The sequence below is a fragment of the Sinohyriopsis cumingii genome, chromosome 6 (assembly GCF_028554795.1).
Source record: "Sinohyriopsis cumingii isolate HCF-2022 chromosome 6, ASM2855479v2, whole genome shotgun sequence".
In the NCBI taxonomy this organism is placed as follows: domain Eukaryota; kingdom Metazoa; phylum Mollusca; class Bivalvia; order Unionida; family Unionidae; genus Sinohyriopsis; species Sinohyriopsis cumingii.
Window position 1 is genome coordinate 51,124,820 of NC_142966.1, and position 19,894 is coordinate 51,144,713.

General features: G+C 38.1%; 1 protein-coding gene across 2 annotated transcripts in view; it reads right to left on the reverse strand.

The window, feature by feature from the left end:
• The window catches only part of LOC149796915 (peptidylaminoacyl-L/D-isomerase-like), a 67,665-nt gene that overhangs the window by 17,402 nt on the left and 30,369 nt on the right, over window positions 1-19,894 (reverse strand). For both annotated transcript variants that reach the window (XM_089960304.1, XM_089960305.1), the window contains exon 5: window positions 17,458-17,540. In XM_089960304.1, coding sequence (XP_089816430.1) covers window positions 17,458-17,540 — 83 coding nt within the window. The remainder of the gene's footprint in view (window positions 1-17,457; window positions 17,541-19,894) is intronic.

Sequence of the window (19,894 nt, forward strand, 5' to 3'; positions counted from 1 at the left end):
GTTTTATAGGGACAAACAGAGACCAATACATACACACACAGACACACAGACACACACAGAGACACACACACACACGCACACCACAGAGGGAAGAAGAAAAAAACAAACCCCACATATACTATTCACACAGGGAAGAGGAAAAAAGCCAACAAATATACTACCCAGACGTTCTTACACACACACATTGTGGCGTTCTGTCGTATTGGGGTGGGGTTCTCCCAATATAATTTAATTAAATTAAATTGAAAGTTCCACCCTGGCTCGTTAGGTTAGAAAGTTAAATTAGCGATGATGTAGATTTACAGCTCTGAGCCCCCAGTCAGCAATGCCGACGGTTAAATTATAGAGAACACGAAGATGAAATTCAATCAATAACAATTTAATAAATGTGATAATTTAGAACGATAACTTCCAATCACTCGTCTTTCCCTGGACCAAGTGACAGCCTAATTCATCCCGTGATTTACAGTGTGAGTTCGATTTTCCCCCTGTCCTTGCATCTACTCATCTATTTCTCCCCGCTGATTCTTCCTTCTTTCCGTTCCTCTAACTCCTTCTTTGTCTCTGTTTCCTCTCTACTATCTCCTCCAGCTTCGCTCCAGACTTCAACTTCTCCTTTCTTCTCCTTTCCCTCTGTATTATCTCCTCCTCCAATTCCGCTCCCAGACTTCAACTTCTCCCTCTTCTTCCCTCCTTTCCTCCATCTCTCTATCCGAGACAACGGGACCAAACTTTAGCTGGTCTGTCCCTCAAAGTTTCCTGTGAAAAACCACAAGGCGTTAACAAATGTTTTATCGAACCTCACCTCACACTATAACGACAATTAACCATCAGATAGCTGTCACTGTTTCGGCCACGCATGCATACACATCGAAATTCCCACACACTTCTTGCAGGGTAAACAATGGCATAATAACACAGTATCAGCGAATTGTTATACAGACAGCAATATATTGCGTCACGTCAGTATATACACATATATATTTAATCTCTTCGTACTACAATCTGACAAAATCAGACGCATGTCTGTACAATACAAATATTCAACAATGGCAAAATCTATAATCATATGAACATATGTGTTAGTCTACTATAAAATACCCACATAGTAAATTACAATATTAATTCTTACGACGGCTGGCAAGCTATATAATTCTTTACAAATATCAACTCATTTCTTCAAAATATGCAAACATATTAACAAAACAAAGTAATTCTTCGTACTACGATTCTAGTACTAATAAAGTATGCATACGACCTACAATTAAAATACAGTCGCATTCCACAAAGACCGAACAAATATCTACTGACCTTTTCAAGCTTTCTGTACTTAGAATTTCCCGCTCTAAGATTTTCCCGCCAATAACGAATGGCTATTCGGAGTTACGCTAACCTCTTCTCTGGGTAATTTCTCTCAGCGAACTAACTTTTGCCGGAAAACGAAGGGATATCATTCTACCCAAATCAAGGTCTCCCCCCTATCTCGATTCTGATTGGGTGGCGCTGTGCCCCTGTCCAATCGTCTTAGCGGCCAGTTCAACCTGTCTGTCTGTTTGCAGGGGAAAGAAGTTAGGACACTCCCACTTCTTCAGGCAATTTCTTTTGATCTGGGAACATTTCGACACCTAGGTGATAACTGGCTATCGGGCGCCTCGCAACTCCGATGTCCGGTTTTTCGATTCTAGCCACAACAATCTTACGTAACGGATTAGTGCTAGCCTTCGGCAATGTTCGACATCAAACAATGACCCGTCAGAATTGCCTTGATTATACATGTTTCAAACTGGGCTACTCTGGGTCGGGGTAAACATGACTCACATACACACACATAGATCGAAGAATAAAACCAAAATTAAAATATACTATCCATACAAACGTACGCTAACGCATACAAACCGCAAATATACTATCCATACAAATGTACGCTAACGCATACAAACCCCAAATATACTATCCATACAAACGTACGCGAACGCATACAAACCCCAAATATACTATCCATACAAACGTACGCGAACGCATACAAACCCCAAATATACTATCCACACAAACGTACGCGAAGGCACACAATCCCAAATATACTATCCATACAAACCCCAAATATACTATCCACACAACGTCGCTAGCGCGTACAAACCCCAAATATACTATCCACACAACGTCGCTAGCGCATAAAAACCCCAAATATACTATCCACACAACGTCGCTAACGCATATAAACCCCAAATATACTGTCCACACTCGGGAGGAAGAAGAAAAAAAAACAACCAAATATACGATCTACACAACGTACGCGAACACACACAAACACACACACACACACACACACACACACAAACGCACACAGAGGGAAGAGGAAGAAACAAACCCCAAATATACTATCAACACAGAAGGGAGGTAATACAAACCCCAAATATACTATCTACACATAGAAGAGGAAGAATACAAATCCCATACCTACTGTCCACACGGAGGTGAGATGTAAAAAAATAAACCCCATATCTACAATCCACACAGAGGGAAGAGGAAATAAATAATCCAATATACACTATCCTCAAAAAGGGAAGAGGAAAAAGCCATAATATACTAACCACACAGAGGGAAGAAGAAAACCATTATACACTATCCACACGGAGTGAAGAAATAACCCTTTATATATACTATCAACAGAGAGTGAAGAAAATAACCCATTATATTCCATCAACACAGAGTGAAGAAGAAAAAGTCTTTTGAAAGCACCTAAGGCCTCACCTGCAATGACCAACTCTGCCAAACACCTACACCCCACACCCCACCCCCAACACTACAAAACCCATTCAACCCGTTATTTTATGGCATCAGTGTGTCATTTAGGAAACATCAAGACACAAAATGATGGATAAATAGACTGACTATTGTTTGCCGACTTGCATGCCTAAAGAGCGTGCGTGAAGGAAAACATCCTTCCATTTCAATTCTAACTAAAACATGATCCAGAGGTGAAAGAGCACAATTTCATAAAGTGTGAGTAAAAACAAAACACGCCATTCTTATTATACAATGTCAAGACCAAGAGACACTTACGTTTTCTTTCTGGTCTATTCTCTTTTAGAAGGTAACATGAAATTTCACATCAGGGCCAACGCATTGGCTCACATTGTCAATTTTTCCATTTCCATGTCTTCACTGGCACAAGTTCTTCCTCATCTTCAATTTCTTCTTCTTTTGAATCCCTCTTCTCTTTTTCGTCTTGTTTCTGTTTCTTCACTTTTCTCTTAGGGCACTCTGAATCCCAGTGTCCTTTCTCCTGACAACGATATTAGGTATCTTGACTTTTGTCTCTCTTTCTTAGACGAAGCAGGTATTCTGGAGACAAATACCCATTTTTACCTTTGCAGATATAGCAAACTTCACCAGCACTTACACACTTTCGTATGACTCTCATCAAATCAACGACCAAAAGAATAAGTTGTGTTGCCACTTTCGCCTGTGAATTATGCTTTCGTATGACTTTTAGCATATATTTGACCAGCAGGTCGATCTGTGATGACTCTTCCATCTTCTTGATCGTTTGAGAGTGGAATGAATACTCTGACGCTAAGACACTCTCCCTATATACAGGGACCTGCTGCATATGAAACCTAGTCAAATGTAATTTTGCAATAAGATGAAACGATTTTATTGAGAAAGCAAAAGGTAATGACGTGCCGTATCGCCTCACACAAGACCTGAAGTGTTAGCTCAAATCCGTGTCAGTGATTTCGAAGACGACATAACTGAGCTTTAATCAATGCTCTCCATTTATGCCACAAAACCACGAGTCCTGATTCACGCCAAAAGAAATTTCGTTCCGTCCATAAAAAATAGTATCACATCTGAGAAACGCAAAAACGAACTTCCAGAAAACTGAGAACGACGGCTTACACCTACAACGTGAAATGTATGAGTTCAAATGGTGCGTAAAACTTAGTCAAATTAAATTTTTATAGTCAAGACGAAACGATATCTTTACGAAGAAGAAAGCAGACACCAAGCGACAATGGCGATCCGTGTCACACAACACTTTTCAAAATGTGTATTATTAGAGGTTTGTTCTAGCGATCTGCGCAGTTAAATTAAATGTTGATGTATTTTGCAATAAGACGGACACAATTTCCATGGGATCGCCCATGGTACCATTGTTCGTGCATTAGTTTAATTTTTTTATATAAATCGCCTATAGGATAGACCCAGTAAAGCATGGCCATTCTCGTAACTGTGTGAATAGCTACTCAAGTCAATTCGAAATGAACGCGGTAAGAAAATAAGTATAGCCAATGAAATGGCTTACAATGGGTGATGCATTGTTTTGTTCTAGGACTGTGTGGCATAACAATCCCTGCGCTCTTGCGTTGTTACCATTACAGTGCAGACAGACTGGAATGTGAACCTACAAGCCCTCTTTGTGTATTGTACCATTTCTTCTTACCACATCAAAATACTGAGCATCACAGTATTGGTTCGCGTTTTCAAGCTGACCATTTTTTTATATCTTGCTTAAACATTTTAACATAAACACTCACACTCACATCGGTAGAGTCAGAACAGACGTGTTACAGTATTGAGGGGCATGTTATCTTTTTTATTTCTTCAAACTAATAAATTTGGGGTTTGTATGAAGTAAAGAACCGAAAGTACAGTGAACCTCAAGGATGATGACCCAATCTGTCTGTCTATTGATGCGTGTATTTACTTAAGAAGAAATATGACCTCTAAAACACAAAGAGATACAGCAAGCATGATTAGAATGAACACAACGATGTTTTCCTTCACGTCCGTGTAATTTAGAGTTTCAATCCTCTTTCAAGACAAACTTGGTCTCCTTTTGTAGGGCTTGAAATAAAAAAAACTGAAAAATCTTAAGCACTTTGCTATAGATAATTTCATCAACAGACTAAACAACATAAATAACGTTACAACACCAGAAAGCCTTAAATCTTCTATCAAAAAGAAATGCATCAAAAAATTAAAGATTAACGATAACTAACCAATGAAACCGAATTTAACAAAGGCAATGATATGTGAAGAAATGTCTCTCACTTTGGAAAGGTAGGCGAATGTAATCTGTCATGCACCATCAACTTGAAAAAATTATAAACAGAGAGAAATCTGAATTCAAAATTCATTTTTTTTTAAAAATTGTTTCGTTTCTTTTTTCTTTTTTGGAATAAATCTAAGCACTAATATAGAGTGGAAAAGGGAAAATGCACATAAAAGCTTTGATATTGCTGAAAAAATGAAGGGATATTCCTAACGTTTATAATCACCTATATATGCTTGGACTTGTCTGTGACGTATCCACAAAACAAGATGTACATATTTCTGGTCAAGCTGCAAGTGTGTGCGTGTTTTGGAAAATGGTAAAAATTGGATATACAATTTTCTCGTGACACTTATAAAGTGAAGAGTCTGTGCAAGTGTCAAAAGCCAAAGTCATATAAGTTTTGTATTTTGTACGGCTTGTAAAGATTTCCACTTTAGAAAATGTGAAGTATCATAAGTTATTATCACAAACAGAAGTGGAACATAGGGGCTTGCAAGAAAGAAAATAACCCAGACAGTTGGTGTCATCAAGAGTGCTAGAGACGGTACCCGAACTTGTTTGCTTGCTTACTTGAATTAAAGTGATTTTCGCTCCAATGAAGCATGTATCACTGGTTTAATCACGCACCGCGTGATTTTTAATTACTCCTGGGGAAGTAAAGAGAGCCTCATCCCCCAGGCTTTTATGTACTCACAGACTACTTTTAAATTTAGCCACTCAGGTGTAGGACTAACTAGTCCTTAACAACCTGACGGAAAGGCTTTAAACATGAGTGGGAACAGTCTCACCACACACTCATTTTTCTTAGTTGGTTTGAAATGCCTCAGGTGTCAACCCAAGCAGTATGTAAAGCCCGCTACGATTGGTCGGTAGCGATGACGTCACATTAGGACACATGGGCGTGTGGCAGGTGGAAATCGTTCCACATTCTGCCACGTGTACGATGTCCGAGCGTGATAAAGGAGGAAAAAAGGTGCTCAGCAAGCCAGCGATGGATGTTAAGTACTCCCCAAAACGCCAGCCCGTACTTATTTCAAATCAAGTCCCGTTTTTGCTAATGGACAATAAAAAGTACCAATAATGTGTTTTCCACCTGTGCAATTAGTTGAAATCTAACGAGTCTCTTAAATTTCCTACTTCCTAACGTATCTATCTAATATTAGTACTTAGTATAAATAAAAATAACCATACTGGTCTTAATTAAAGTAATATGTCTAAGCGACATATACAGGTTTTGTCACTGTTAGGTTTAACAAGTTAAGTTTGTTGTGGTGTTCCAATGGGTCAAGTTTGTTTCGAGAATAATTTAGTCAAGGAGGGATACCAAGCCAAATATGGTTTCCTATTTAATAAAAGGCAATCTTTTGGAGCCCTAAAAAAAAGCTGTTTTTTTCTGTTAGAAGGTAACACGGTAAAACGCACAGACCTAAAAGAAACACTCACTCACCATTTACTGACCATCAGTATTTTAAAAATTTTGATAGGCGACGGAAACGAAGGGCTTAGAGTCACACTTTCTAACCAAGATAAAGAAATCATGTGCTTATAGACTCACTTCTGTTTTTTGTTCTAACTGACTAAAACATATCATAGGCAATGGAATGTTATTTCTTTTCGAGAGTATGGGGTAGCCCTGAAAAGTTTTTTTTTTGTTTTCATTTTGTTTTTTTGTTTTTTGTTTTTTGTGAACTTGAAGCTATGGCGATCTTTTAGGTTATAAGATGGCGGCCTCCTCTGACGACAGGCTTTCTCACAGGATAAGGTCTGCTTCCTCGGAAAGAGAAGAAGAACTCTTTGGTATCTATACGACAGTCCACAAAGCCTCTGTCAGGTTCATGCTGCTGCTACTGTTGCTGCTGTTGTGCTCTCTCTGCTGTTTATGAAGTCTGTACTTCTCCGTCCATTCTTCTTTCTCCTTCTTGATTTCCACCTTGAAGAGCTCTTCTTTCAGGTCTTCAGTGACTTTCAACATTCTCACATTGTCTATCTCTTCAGGTCGCGATATCAGACTTGTCATGACCCTATGCAAATTCACATAGGCTTCGTTCAATTTAGCTAGTCTGGAGCACATCTTCGTAGGAAGATGAGTCGACAATGGATGGGCAGACTGGAGACTATCCCGTTTTTATGGTCAAAGCGCGGACGCAAAGGAAAACATCCCTACATGGTTTTCGAGTCGGAACGTTCAATGAATGTCATGAGAGGGATAGTAAGAAGTTAAAGAGCATGAGTCAGGATACCTATAGCCAAACAAATCACAAAGGCAGCTTTTCTTTCTTCAAAACACAACATTTTTTATTCACAATCACTTAACACTAACAATAATTAAACAATATAACATCAAACATTTTTTTCCAATCACAAACATTTTTTCTCAACTAACACATTAATTTGGACAGGGCTGACAACGTTGTGAATGAAATTGTGATTTCCACTGTTGGAAGTCATTAGGCCATTGATGGACACTACGTTTCCTAGCTTGAGACAAAAGATCAGTATAATGGTCACAAAACCATTTATCTACTTTCACATCGTTTCTAGAAGAAGAACGAGGATCAAAATGAGTCACTAAATGTTCTAAGGAATAGCCCAGGCTGCGATGATGCAGAAAATACACACAATATTGTCCACACACCAAGGAATCTGTGCCTTGTAATTTCACATTATTTAATCGGGTGGTCTGAGCATTTCTTCTCATAAAGTCGATGATATCGTCTTCCAAAGGAGGCAATCCATACTAATCGAAATATTCCACACATCCTTCTTGAGGAAAGTAGACGGCTACCCAGTGGGTTCCTGGGAGATGACTGTCGTCCGTGTTGATCACATAAGCTAGATGGTCTTGAGGTTTGCGATGAGGGAGTTCATCTTTTGCACAGACGACAGGATTCGAAGAAGCCGTGTACGAGCTGTGGTTCAAAAGGTAATAAAGTTCCCAGGTATACATGTTTTTTTTTTCTTCACAGGTAATGATAAGTGATCAATTCGATCCTGACTTTTTGCTTGAAAATGTCTGACAAGTAACCGATTCTTCGCCTCGTCTCCCAACTCTGATCCAACAGAGCTTCGATGCGATGGATCTCTTGAGTTGTTAATGGAGGAAAAGAATGTTCACGTAAGCCTTTATACCACTGTTGCAACACGTCTTCTTCCGAGATGAGACTCCAAGCTTCCACCAGATATTCGTCCAAGTTTTCTTGTTGACTCAACATCAGGCATTTATCGTGTTGAATTTGACTCGAATAATCATTATGACATCCATGGCAATCTTTCTTGATCAATCCCTTCATTTTTTTCTGCCAAGACTGTAGCATATCAGGAAACTAAATGGGCTTCTTGTTCTGGCCATCTTGACTTCATCATGGTGACTTCTTCGTCTTTGTCTTGGGGTTTTCCTTCCTCAGGATCTTCACATTCCATGTCCAAAGAATCCCTGCTATATAAACATTGATAAAAGTTTTCCATGACTTCTAATAGTCTGGAATGACTTCTCTCAAACTGTTGATTTCTATCGTATTGTCAAATTCAGTATACAGGAAGACGTTCACCATATTATGTGCGCTTAGATTTTCTGCAAACTGAATTTCCACACGAATCTGGCCGGATTTTATAGGGTGGAAATGTCCCTTGTCGCTGTCTTGACTTACAATTCGTTAGAGAACCGTTTTCGAAAATGGAGTTTCACTGTAACTTTCCCTTTGGTGAATGGAATATTTTATCCCAGATCTCCTTTTATAGCAATGTTGACTGACGGGCAAATAATGAGGATGTACAAATTCGCGGTGTACGTGATAGGTGTTTCCACTTTCCTGGTCACTGGTCGTGGCACTATCCACTTTGAAAGGAATGACACGCAGTAACGGTACGGAGGTGTGTCCCACCACGTTGTACTCCACCACATCGGAATACACAAAGATCAAATTCAGTCCTTGGTTCACTTCTACCGGGTTTCCAAAAATCCATATTACTGTTGATCTTGGGGCCCATGTCCACCCAAAATTTCAAACTAACTACCATTGAACCTGAGGGACAATGTGTCCGTATCTTGAAATTTGATCATGAGACGATGAGCCACTTTATGGTATTCAATCTTCACACTTTTGTTGGCTCTGTTCAGTGCTTTGCCAAAGGCTAAGTTGAACCTGTCCCCAATATTGTCCACCAAATGTTCACCACTAAAATAAATACCTGAAGGAATTTTGAAGGTGTAGATAATGAAGGCTGGATTGCTGGCTGGTCTTGTGTCCCCTAAAAACCCGATTTTATTGATTTCTTCTTCCAATTGGGCATTCAGGATTTCCACCTGGAAAGTGTTTTGCTTTTCGGTGATGTTTTGGATTTGTGTTGGGTGAATGATTTCCACCAAAGCAACTTCCCAATGGGCTTCGTGATCTAATTGGATGGTCTGAGGTAACTTGACAGTGTAACAGCACAAAGTGTTGTTGGGAAACACCTCCATAGAACTGTCACTGGGTACGGTTAAGTAAAATTGGTTGTTATTGTTCATAATTCCAGAGTTCTGTGACTGTCCGAGGGGTTGCTGGAAGTCAGAGGAGTGTCTCCGCCCAAAATGGGATTGTTGTTGTTGTTGTTGTTGTTGTTAGAGTGGTGACTGACACTGGACGCAAGATTCCCGTTCTTCCCGTTCGAGGAGAATTTCAGGAAGGGATTGGGAAGCAGGTAACCGATGCAACTGCTTAATAAAATGGTCCACAATTGTTTGTCTCCTTGTTGCAAACTCAAATTGGCAATGGCTGCCCCGATGACACAATACACCACGAAGATTTGGCAGAAAAAGAGGATTTGCGTTTTAGGCACACGTTCTCCACACCACACCCACAAGGGTTGCTTTTGCAAATCTTGCAGAGAAGAACTGGGTGAAGGAGTGATCGCCGTAGCGGAATCTGTGTGAAAGGGCATGATGGTCACTTCTTTTTATAATCGATGACTTGCGAAGCGTCGATCCAAGAATCAAAACTGGGTGGATATCCTTTCCAGCGTACTTTGGCTTCTTTGACACGTCGTTTGCCCACCTTACGGGCTCTGCGTTCCAGAATGCCTTCGATGTCGTACACGTCTTCTTTTCTGGTGACACGACTTGATCTGAAATAAGTACGGGCTAGCGTTTTGAGGAGTACTTAACATCCATCGCTGGCTTGCTGAGCACCTTTTTTCTGCTTTACCAAGCTCGGACATCGTACACGTGGCAGAATGTGTTTGTGATAATAACTTATGATACTTCACATTTTCTAAAGTGGAAATCTTTACAAGCCGTACAAAATACAAAACTTATATGACTTTGGCTTTTGACACTTGCACAGACTCTTCACTTTATAAGTGTCACGAGAAAATTGTATATCCAATTTTTACCATTTTTCAAACACGCACACACTTGCAGCTTGACCAGAAATATGTACATCTTGTTTTGTGGATAAGTCACAGACAAGTCCAAGCATATATAGGTGATTATAAACGTTAGGAATATCCCTTCATTTTTTCAGCAATATCAAAGCTTTTATGTGCATTTTCCCTTTTCCACTCTATATTAGTGCTTAGATTTATTCCAAAAAAGAAAAAAGAAACGAAACAATTTTTAAAAAAAATGAATTTTGAATTCAGATTTCTCTCTGTTTATAATTTTTTCAAGTTGATGGTGCATGACAGATTACATTCGCCTACCTTTCCAAAGTGAGAGACATTTCTTCACATATCATTGCCTTTGTTAAATTCGGTTTCATTGGTTAGTTATCGTTAATCTTTAATTTTTTGATGCATTTCTTTTTGATAGAAGATTTAAGGCTTTCTGGTGTTGTAACGTTATTTATGTTGTTTAGTCTGTTGATAAAATTATCTATAGCAAAGTGCTTAAGATTTTTCAGGTTTCTTTATTTCAAGCCCTACAAAAGGAGACCAAGTTTGTCTTGAAAGAGGATTGAAACTCTAAATTACACGGACGTGAAGGAAAACATCGTTGTGTTCATTCTAATCATGCTTGCTGTATCTCTTTGTGTTTTAGAGGTCATATTTCTTCTTAAGTAAATACACGCATCAATAGACAGACAGATTGGGTCATCATCCTTGAGGTTCACTGTACTTTCGGTTCTTTACTTCATACAAACCCCAAATTTATTAGTTTGAAGAAATAAAAAAGATAACATGCCCCTCAATACTGTAACACGTCTGTTCTGACTCTACCGATGTGAGTGTGAGTGTTTATGTTAAAATGTTTAAGTAAGATATAAAAAAATGGTCAGCTTGAAAACGCGAACCAATACTGTGACGCTCAGTATTTTGATGTGGTAAGAAGAAATGGTACAATACACAAAGAGGGCTTGTAGGTTCACATTCCAGTCTGTCTGCACTGTAATGGTAACAACGCAAGAGCGCAGGGATTGTTATGCCACACAGTCCTAGAACAAAACAATGCATCACCCATTGTAAGCCATTTCATTGGCTATACTTATTTTCTTACCGCGTTCACTTCGAATTGACTTGAGTAGCTATTCACACAGTTACGAGAATGGCCATGCTTTACTGGGTCTATCCTATAGGCGATTTATATAAAAAAATTAAACTAATGCACGAACAATGGTACCATGGGCGATCCCATGGAAATTGTGTCCGTCTTATTGCAAAATACATCAACATTTAATTTAACTGCGCAGATCGCTAGAACAAACCTCTAATAATACACATTTTGAAAAGTGTTGTGTGACACGGATCGCCATTGTCGCTTGGTGTCTGCTTTCTTCTTCGTAAAGATATCGTTTCGTCTTGACTATAAAAATTTAATTTGACTAAGTTTTACGCACCATTTGAACTCATACATTTCACGTTGTAGGTGTAAGCCGTCGTTCTCAGTTTTCTGGAAGTTCGTTTTTGCGTTTCTCAGATGTGATACTATTTTTTATGGACGGAACGAAATTTCTTTTGGCGTGAATCAGGACTCGTGGTTTTGTGGCATAAATGGAGAGCATTTATTAAAGCTCAGTTATGTCGTCTTCGAAATCACTGACACGGATTTGAGCTAACACTTCAGGCCTTGTGTGAGGCGATACGGCACGTCATTGCCTTTTACTTTCTCAATAAAATCGTTTCATCTTATTGCAAAATTACATTTGACTAGGTTTCATATGCAGCAGGTCCCTGTATATAGGGAGAGTGTCTTAGCGTCAGAGTATTCATTCCACTCTCAAACGATCAAGAAGATGGAAGAGTCATCACAGATCGACCTGCTGGTCAAATATATGCTAAAAGTCATACGAAAGCATAATTCACAGGCGAAAGTGGCAACACAACTTATTCTTTTGGTCGTTGATTTGATGAGAGTCATACGAAAGTGTGTAAGTGCTGGTGAAGTTTGCTATATCTGCAAAGGTAAAAATGGGTATTTGTCTCCAGAATACCTGCTTCGTCTAAGAAAGAGAGACAAAAGTCAAGATACCTAATATCGTTGTCAGGAGAAAGGACACTGGGATTCAGAGTGCCCTAAGAGAAAAGTGAAGAAACAGAAACAAGACGAAAAAGAGAAGAGGGATTCAAAAGAAGAAGAAATTGAAGATGAGGAAGAACTTGTGCCAGTGAAGACATGGAAATGGAAAAATTGACAATGTGAGCCAATGCGTTGGCCCTGATGTGAAATTTCATGTTACCTTCTAAAAGAGAATAGACCAGAAAGAAAACGTAAGTGTCTCTTGGTCTTGACATTGTATAATAAGAATGGCGTGTTTTGTTTTTACTCACACTTTATGAAATTGTGCTCTTTCACCTCTGGATCATGTTTTAGTTAGAATTGAAATGGAAGGATGTTTTCCTTCACGCACGCTCTTTAGGCATGCAAGTCGGCAAACAATAGTCAGTCTATTCATCCATCATTTTGTGTCTTGATGTTTCCTAAATGACACACTGATGCCATAAAATAACGGGTTGAATGGGTTTTGTAGTGTTGGGGGTGGGGTGTGGGGTGTAGGTGTTTGGCAGAGTTGGTCATTGCAGGTGAGGCCTTAGGTGCTTTCAAAAGACTTTTTCTTCTTCACTCTGTGTTGATGGAATATAATGGGTTATTTTCTTCACTCTCTGTTGATAGTATATATAAAGGGTTATTTCTTCACTCCGTGTGGATAGTGTATAATGGTTTTCTTCTTCCCTCTGTGTGGTTAGTATATTATGGCTTTTTCCTCTTCTCTCTTTGAGGATAGTGTATATTGGATTATTTATTTATTCTTCCCTCTGCGTGGATTGTAGATATGGGGTTTAATTTTTTACATCTCACCTCCGTGTGGACAGTAGGTATGGGATTTGTATTCTTCCTCTTCTATGTGTAGATAGTATATTTGGGGTTTGTGTTATCTCCCTTCTGTGTTGATAGTATATTTGGGGTTTGTTTTTTCCTCTTCCCTCTGTGTGTGTGTGTGTGTGTTCGCGTACGTTGTGTAGATCGTATATTTGGTTGTTTTCTTTTCTTCCTCCCGAGTGTGGACAGTATATTTGGGGTTTGTATGCGTTAGCGACGTTGAGTGGATAGTATATTTGGGGTTTTTATGCGCTAGCTACGTTGTGTGGATAGTATATTTACGGTTTGTACCCGTTGGCGACGTTGTGTTGATAGTATATTTGGGTTTGTATGCGTTCGCGTACGCTTGTATGGATAGTATATTTGGTTTTGTTTTCCCTCCCTTCCGTGTGGATAGTATATTTTGGGTTTGTTTTCCCTCCCTTCCGTGCGGATAGTATATGTTGGGTTTGTATGCGATAGCGACGTTGTGTGGATGGTATATTTGGGGTTTGTACGCGTTAGCGACGTTGTGTGAATAGTATATTTGGGGTCTGTATGCCTTCGCGTAAGTTTGTATGGAAAGTATATTTGGGGTTTGTATGCGTTCGCGTCGTTTGTGTGGATAGTATATTTTAGGTTTGTACGCGTTAGCGACGTTGTGTGGATAGTATATTTGGGGTTTGCATGCGTTCGCGTACGTTTGAATGGATAGTATATTTGGGGTTTTGTATGCGTTACAATTATGCAAATTTTTGAACTCCCCAGCAAGATTTCAGGTCTTGGTAATGCTTTATATATAAATCTCACGCTTGTTCTAGTGTATGTCTGTCTCTGTCTCTGTTGTGTTTGACCCTCTACCATCATTGTCCCTAGACAGTCCCACCATGATCAATTCCCCTTGACGCTATACAGACCCACCATGTTTAATTTCCATATGTTAAATTCCCCTTGAGGCTAGAGTTACCCAAGACTTTTTCCCATGTTAAATTCCGTTGAGGCTATATCCCCCCAGGAGCTTCCGTAATGTTAAATTTCCCATTGTCCTTAGACAGTCCCACGAACTGTTCCCCAATGTTAATTCCCATTGTCCCTAGGGTACAAATTTTGTTCTCTAATGTTAAATTTTACATAGTCCTCAGGGTACAACTCTCTAATTTAGCATGGAAGTCCCCTAGTCCCTAGGGTATCCCTATTCACTACTACTGGGGGTGGGTCCAGAGATGGCTGATCAGTCCGATCCGGGCCCGGAAGAGTCTGTTTCAGTGGGGACATGGATGTACTAGTTGCTGACTGTGAACTGCTGTTCATGGATTTGCGCAGATCACGTTTCTCGACTGCGTCCACCAGTCTTTTCTGCTCAAAGGCTGCCGCACCGGCATTAACTTGACTGTGTCAATCAGATCGATCAGCAGCGACACTCTCCCAGCTGTCAGGTTCAATGCCTAAGTTCTTCAGCGAGACCTTGATGGTATCCTTGTACCTCTTTTTTTGACCACCGTGAGATCTCTTGCCTTGCCGTAGCTCTCCGTAGAAGACCTTCTTAGGTAGGAGTTCTATCGCCATACGCAGAACATGGCTTGCCCATCGGAGTTGTGCCTAGCACAGTATGGTGTGGATGCTTGCCTTGCCAGCCTGAGTGAGCACCTCTGTGTTCGGTACCTTGTCCTGCCATCTGATTTTCAGATGTTTTCTCAGGAAGCTCATATGGAACTGGTTCAGTTTTTTTTTTTAACATGGCGGCTATACTTTTTCCAAGTCTCGCAATGATATAGGGTAGTGGGGAGAAAAACTGCTGCGTAGACTTTGAGTTTGGTGGCAAGCTTGATGCATCTCCTATCCCATTCATTTGAGCGGAGTCTGCGAAATGCTACGCTGGCTTTGGCAATCCTGGTGTTGACCTCATCGTCCAAAAGGAAAAAAAAAATGCTTGGAGATCCTGGTGGTAAGACAATTATTTTACATAGAGATGATCTGCAAAGAATAAACTTTTCATGTTACTATAGAAGTGGTTTTGGACGGGAACGAAGATTTCATATGACTGAAGTGAATGAATCTGCAGGTTTTTCTGGTACAATTTTATATATACAAACAGTAAAGTTATGAAAATATTCCCTCTTCAGAAATTATGTTGTGGTTGGAAATGTTCACAAAATATGACCTATCCTATATGAAGCCTTCACATAAGTGTTATTTTCAGGTAAGCTAATAAACCATACATTGAACCTTTTTTAAACATCACTATCTTTTACCAGAATCAGGCTTATGGATCTGTGATAAGTGCAGTTATTGCGTCCCTTGATGTATGTGTAGAAACCTTGCATACACTTTTGTTCCCTCTTCTTGGAATTTACCTCCTCAATTTGATTGATCAAAGTAACTCCAGGACTGTCCAAATATAATTATAGCCATAATAATATTTTCCTTATACATGCATACTAATATGCTTGTCACTTCTCTTCTACATGGTTGCGATACAATTACTGCAAGAAAATTCCTTTCTGAAGTGTTTGGATCAAATAAATATTGCCGAAATGTCTTTCTGGAGTGTCTGGATGAATTAAGTATTATTGAATCTGCTTGTACATTGTGTCATCTTATAAGTATTTGCTGTGGTTTATTAGATTTACACAGGCTGTATTATATAGAGGTTAATACATGGTTGATGTCGATCATGTTTAAAGATTAACAACTTTCAGGGTATTCACAAGTGACTAAATACAAATAATCATTGTACAACATTGAAAATTGATCAGTGGCTTTCACCGTTGACCAATGTCCCATTTTTCCAGAAAACCCTCTCTCTTTCTCTCTCTCTCTCAACCTGCGAAACTGGGGTTTTCTGAACAAAACAAATAAACATGTGATCCAGAATATCAATAATAGGAAAAGGTGTTCATTTCCTTATTGTCTTTTTGTCAACTGCAGTAATAAAGAAAAGTCATACAGAAAGTTATAAGTCTATGTATTATATTTTAAAGTTATTATGACAATATTGTTGAGTAAAAGAGTAGAAGTCTATACCAAAAGTGGAAGGGGTTCTAAAATAATGATTCAGATAAAATCTTTCTATTTGCTTACACTGACAATATGTCATTAGGTATTTTCAATTTAAAATATTGCACAAACGTTTGCATACAAGCATTTACACTTACTTAAGGTAGAATACTAAATAACAATAAGTGTAGTTATTTGAATTGGAGGGGTAAATTACACATTTGTTTTAAAATGCACGCAGTAAATCATGAATGGATTAATACAGTTAAGTGGCTGGAGAATGATTTATATCTGTATTTGAGAAATACAGTTTAAAAAAGGAGTCAAGGAAAAAACCTCTTGTACAAATGGTCAGACATACATTCAATATTTTGCAATCTTTCTACTGATGACAATTTCGTATGTTGTGACTCTTCTAAGAATGCAATAACGTTAAGATCTATTTTTGTGTTAATCAAGTAATATACAAGAATATTCTTGGAAGATTTTGATATCTTTCAACTATTGATTACACACACACGTATATAAGAGAATTACATATGTGTGTGTGTGTGCATGTGTGTTCTTCAGGGTATATGTATCCATTTTTGTTTATTTTTTATGAAAAGAGTTTCTTGCTATCATGGAAAGAAATAATTATTTCTAAAAGTGTTCCTTTATGGTCAAAAACCCCTTTAATTTCAAGGAAAGTGTTTATACTTGGTTTGTATAAATAAATTGTTTCTTCCTTTAATATACAATAACTCCACTTTAACTCTGACCATCTGGTATGTCAAGGTTATTTAAAACTCTGAATTAAGTAATCGACTTAGGTTTGATCGGTCATAGAAAATTTTGGTTAACTATTATGCTGACGTTATTATGCGTCAATTTCACTAATCCTTGGAGGCATCGCTATCATATTGAAGCAGTATTCATGCAACCCTACCCTCCTTCGGACTCTCCGTGAAGCTCGAGGTCATTTAAAAGAGCACATATATCTGTCTCTAGCATGGAAGCAGAAGACGATATTTGCCTAGAATTTTTTGTTTTATCATGTCTTTATTTACACTCTTTTAAATATATTACAGGTTATATTGGTTTCAAAATAAATAGGAAAATATTAATTCGATGCTTCTGCACTTACCAGGTCGTCAACGCATCTCTCCAACTGATCGCAGTATTTCAAGTGGGTCATCTCAGTACATGAGAAACAAACTATGTTATTCTCTGGATAAAACAAAAAGCAACGGAAAATTATTAAATCTTAATCATTTACAAATATATTCTCCCTGTTACCTATAGACTACACGACACACTTCAGACTATCAAAAGAAAGCAAAAAACTGTTATATTCTGTGTAATAAATTAAAATTAGCAAGTTGGGTTTGCCAAGTATTTGCACCCAATTCCTGTACATTTTCATTATACTTCCCTCTTCCCCTCTTTCCTCTTCTATGATCTCAGTCGCGTTTCTTTCTTCTCATGTTTCTATTTTTCATTTTTAAAAATGTTGTTCCATTTTTGACATTACATGTAATCAACTTAGAATTGTTTCAAACGTTTGAACACTGTTATATGAGCCAAAGTAGTTGGACTTCGGATGTGTATTTATTTTATATGCACACTAAGATATATAGTATTATGGGATATATTTAAAACGACAGTGGCTCAAACCACTAACGAGGACACATATTCTTTATATCTGTGTGCAAAGAAGTAATATCGCTATGGAGCGTGTAGTGTTTCGAATGATACTGGTCGAAACCTTCCATACCTCATGAATTTACCCTCGAGTGATACTGGTCGAAGCCTTCCATGCCCTATTAATTTACCCTCGAATCACACAGGAGTGCATGATTTACGCAAATTCATGCGAGCCCGTAGTGAGCCTAGTGACAGAAAACCCCCTGGGGGACCCAAGCGAAGCTATTACAGTAAATATTATTTATCATGACTATACCACATATATTTTGCTGAGAATGGAGTGTCTGTAACATCATAGGAAAGATCAAATCCTTATTTCGCTTAAATGCGTCATACAGATGTATTAACCATGCTCAAACGATTATGAGTTTTCAAATACGGATATGGACCGTTTTGATAAATTAATTGACTTAGGGATTCTCTTGAAGAAAGAACGATGCTAACTATGTGAAAATTATAATAATAAATCAGATATGCCGTTGTATGATAGTGTAAGAAAACCTGAAGACTCCAAAACAAAGACAATGAAATGATTAGTGAAGAAAATGATGACATTGAAATAACTAGTGAAGAAAACGATGAGAGCGAAGATTATCAACAATACATTTATTAGAGAGATGCCTTCAGCATTAGAATATATGGAAACACCAACGACACATTAACTTGAGAATGAGAAATATCAACAAGATGAATAGTCTAAACGATGCAGTTAAGTCCATGAATTTTATGAAAAGACACAGAAACTACAGAGTCAATATACAAGCAGTACAAGACTTTTGAAATAATCGAATTGCATTGTAAAAGCGGCAGTCATTCAAGGGTTGGCATTATACTTATATCGGGCAACGTGCAGTGATTTGGCCAAACTCTGGATTGAAGAAACGTATATAACAGCACGAAGAGCTATTTAGGGGGCGCTCTACAGATACTTTGAACTTCAGGTAGAGAATGTTGGGTATAAGGTGAAGTGGTTTACATTTTCAAAATGCACAATGAAGAGAATATTTGTATACCTCTAAGTTAATTTCAAGTACTGTTGCTGAAATTTCTTTGGATCTTGTACTTGTGGAACGTGTACATGATCTAAACACATAGCTGACAAAACTGACTCATAAAAAATCAACCTGAATTAGTATAATGTACACTATCTTTAGCAGTTATTAAAATTAGACAAATGAATTTTGCCAGACTAGACAATACCAGCTTCTGAAAGTGCAATGAATTAATTACCAAATATATAAAATTCAAAAACAGTTATCGGCTTTTTGTTTTACAATTTCCCTCTAAATTCCAGGAAGTAAAAGTAACTAGCGCTTTTTGGGAGAGGGGCACATCTGAAGTAAGGACAAACTGTATACTCTATAACCCATATTACACCCATCAATCATACACCAAAATAAAGGGAATTAAAGGGTCTTTGAACAATATCTAAGATATACAAGTTCTTTTTTAAATAGCCAGTAGAACCAGTGATGAATCCGGGGCAAATTCCTTTTCTTTAAAATTCTAACCCTATGCAAAATAAGAAAATGGTGAGCGCCACCTTAAAATAAACATTTATGCAGTTATTTTCTTATTTGTATATCATTATATATGATGTTCTGAACAAAATGGTACATTAACATTGGTTCTATGCATGAAAATAACATAATTATGCTTGTTTTCCTCTTGCTTACACATTATGCCTTGAGGCAGTATTGTGTGTGTGTAATGACCTTAATTATGGTGAAATTATAATACAGTAGTGAAGTCACCATAAATGTAAAAGTCACATTAAGTGACAAAATATAGAGTGAAAATGTGTCTTTTCATTTACTTGTATTGAAATTAAGAGATAAATAATGACAAAGCAAATTCGCTCTCTTCCATGTTAAGCA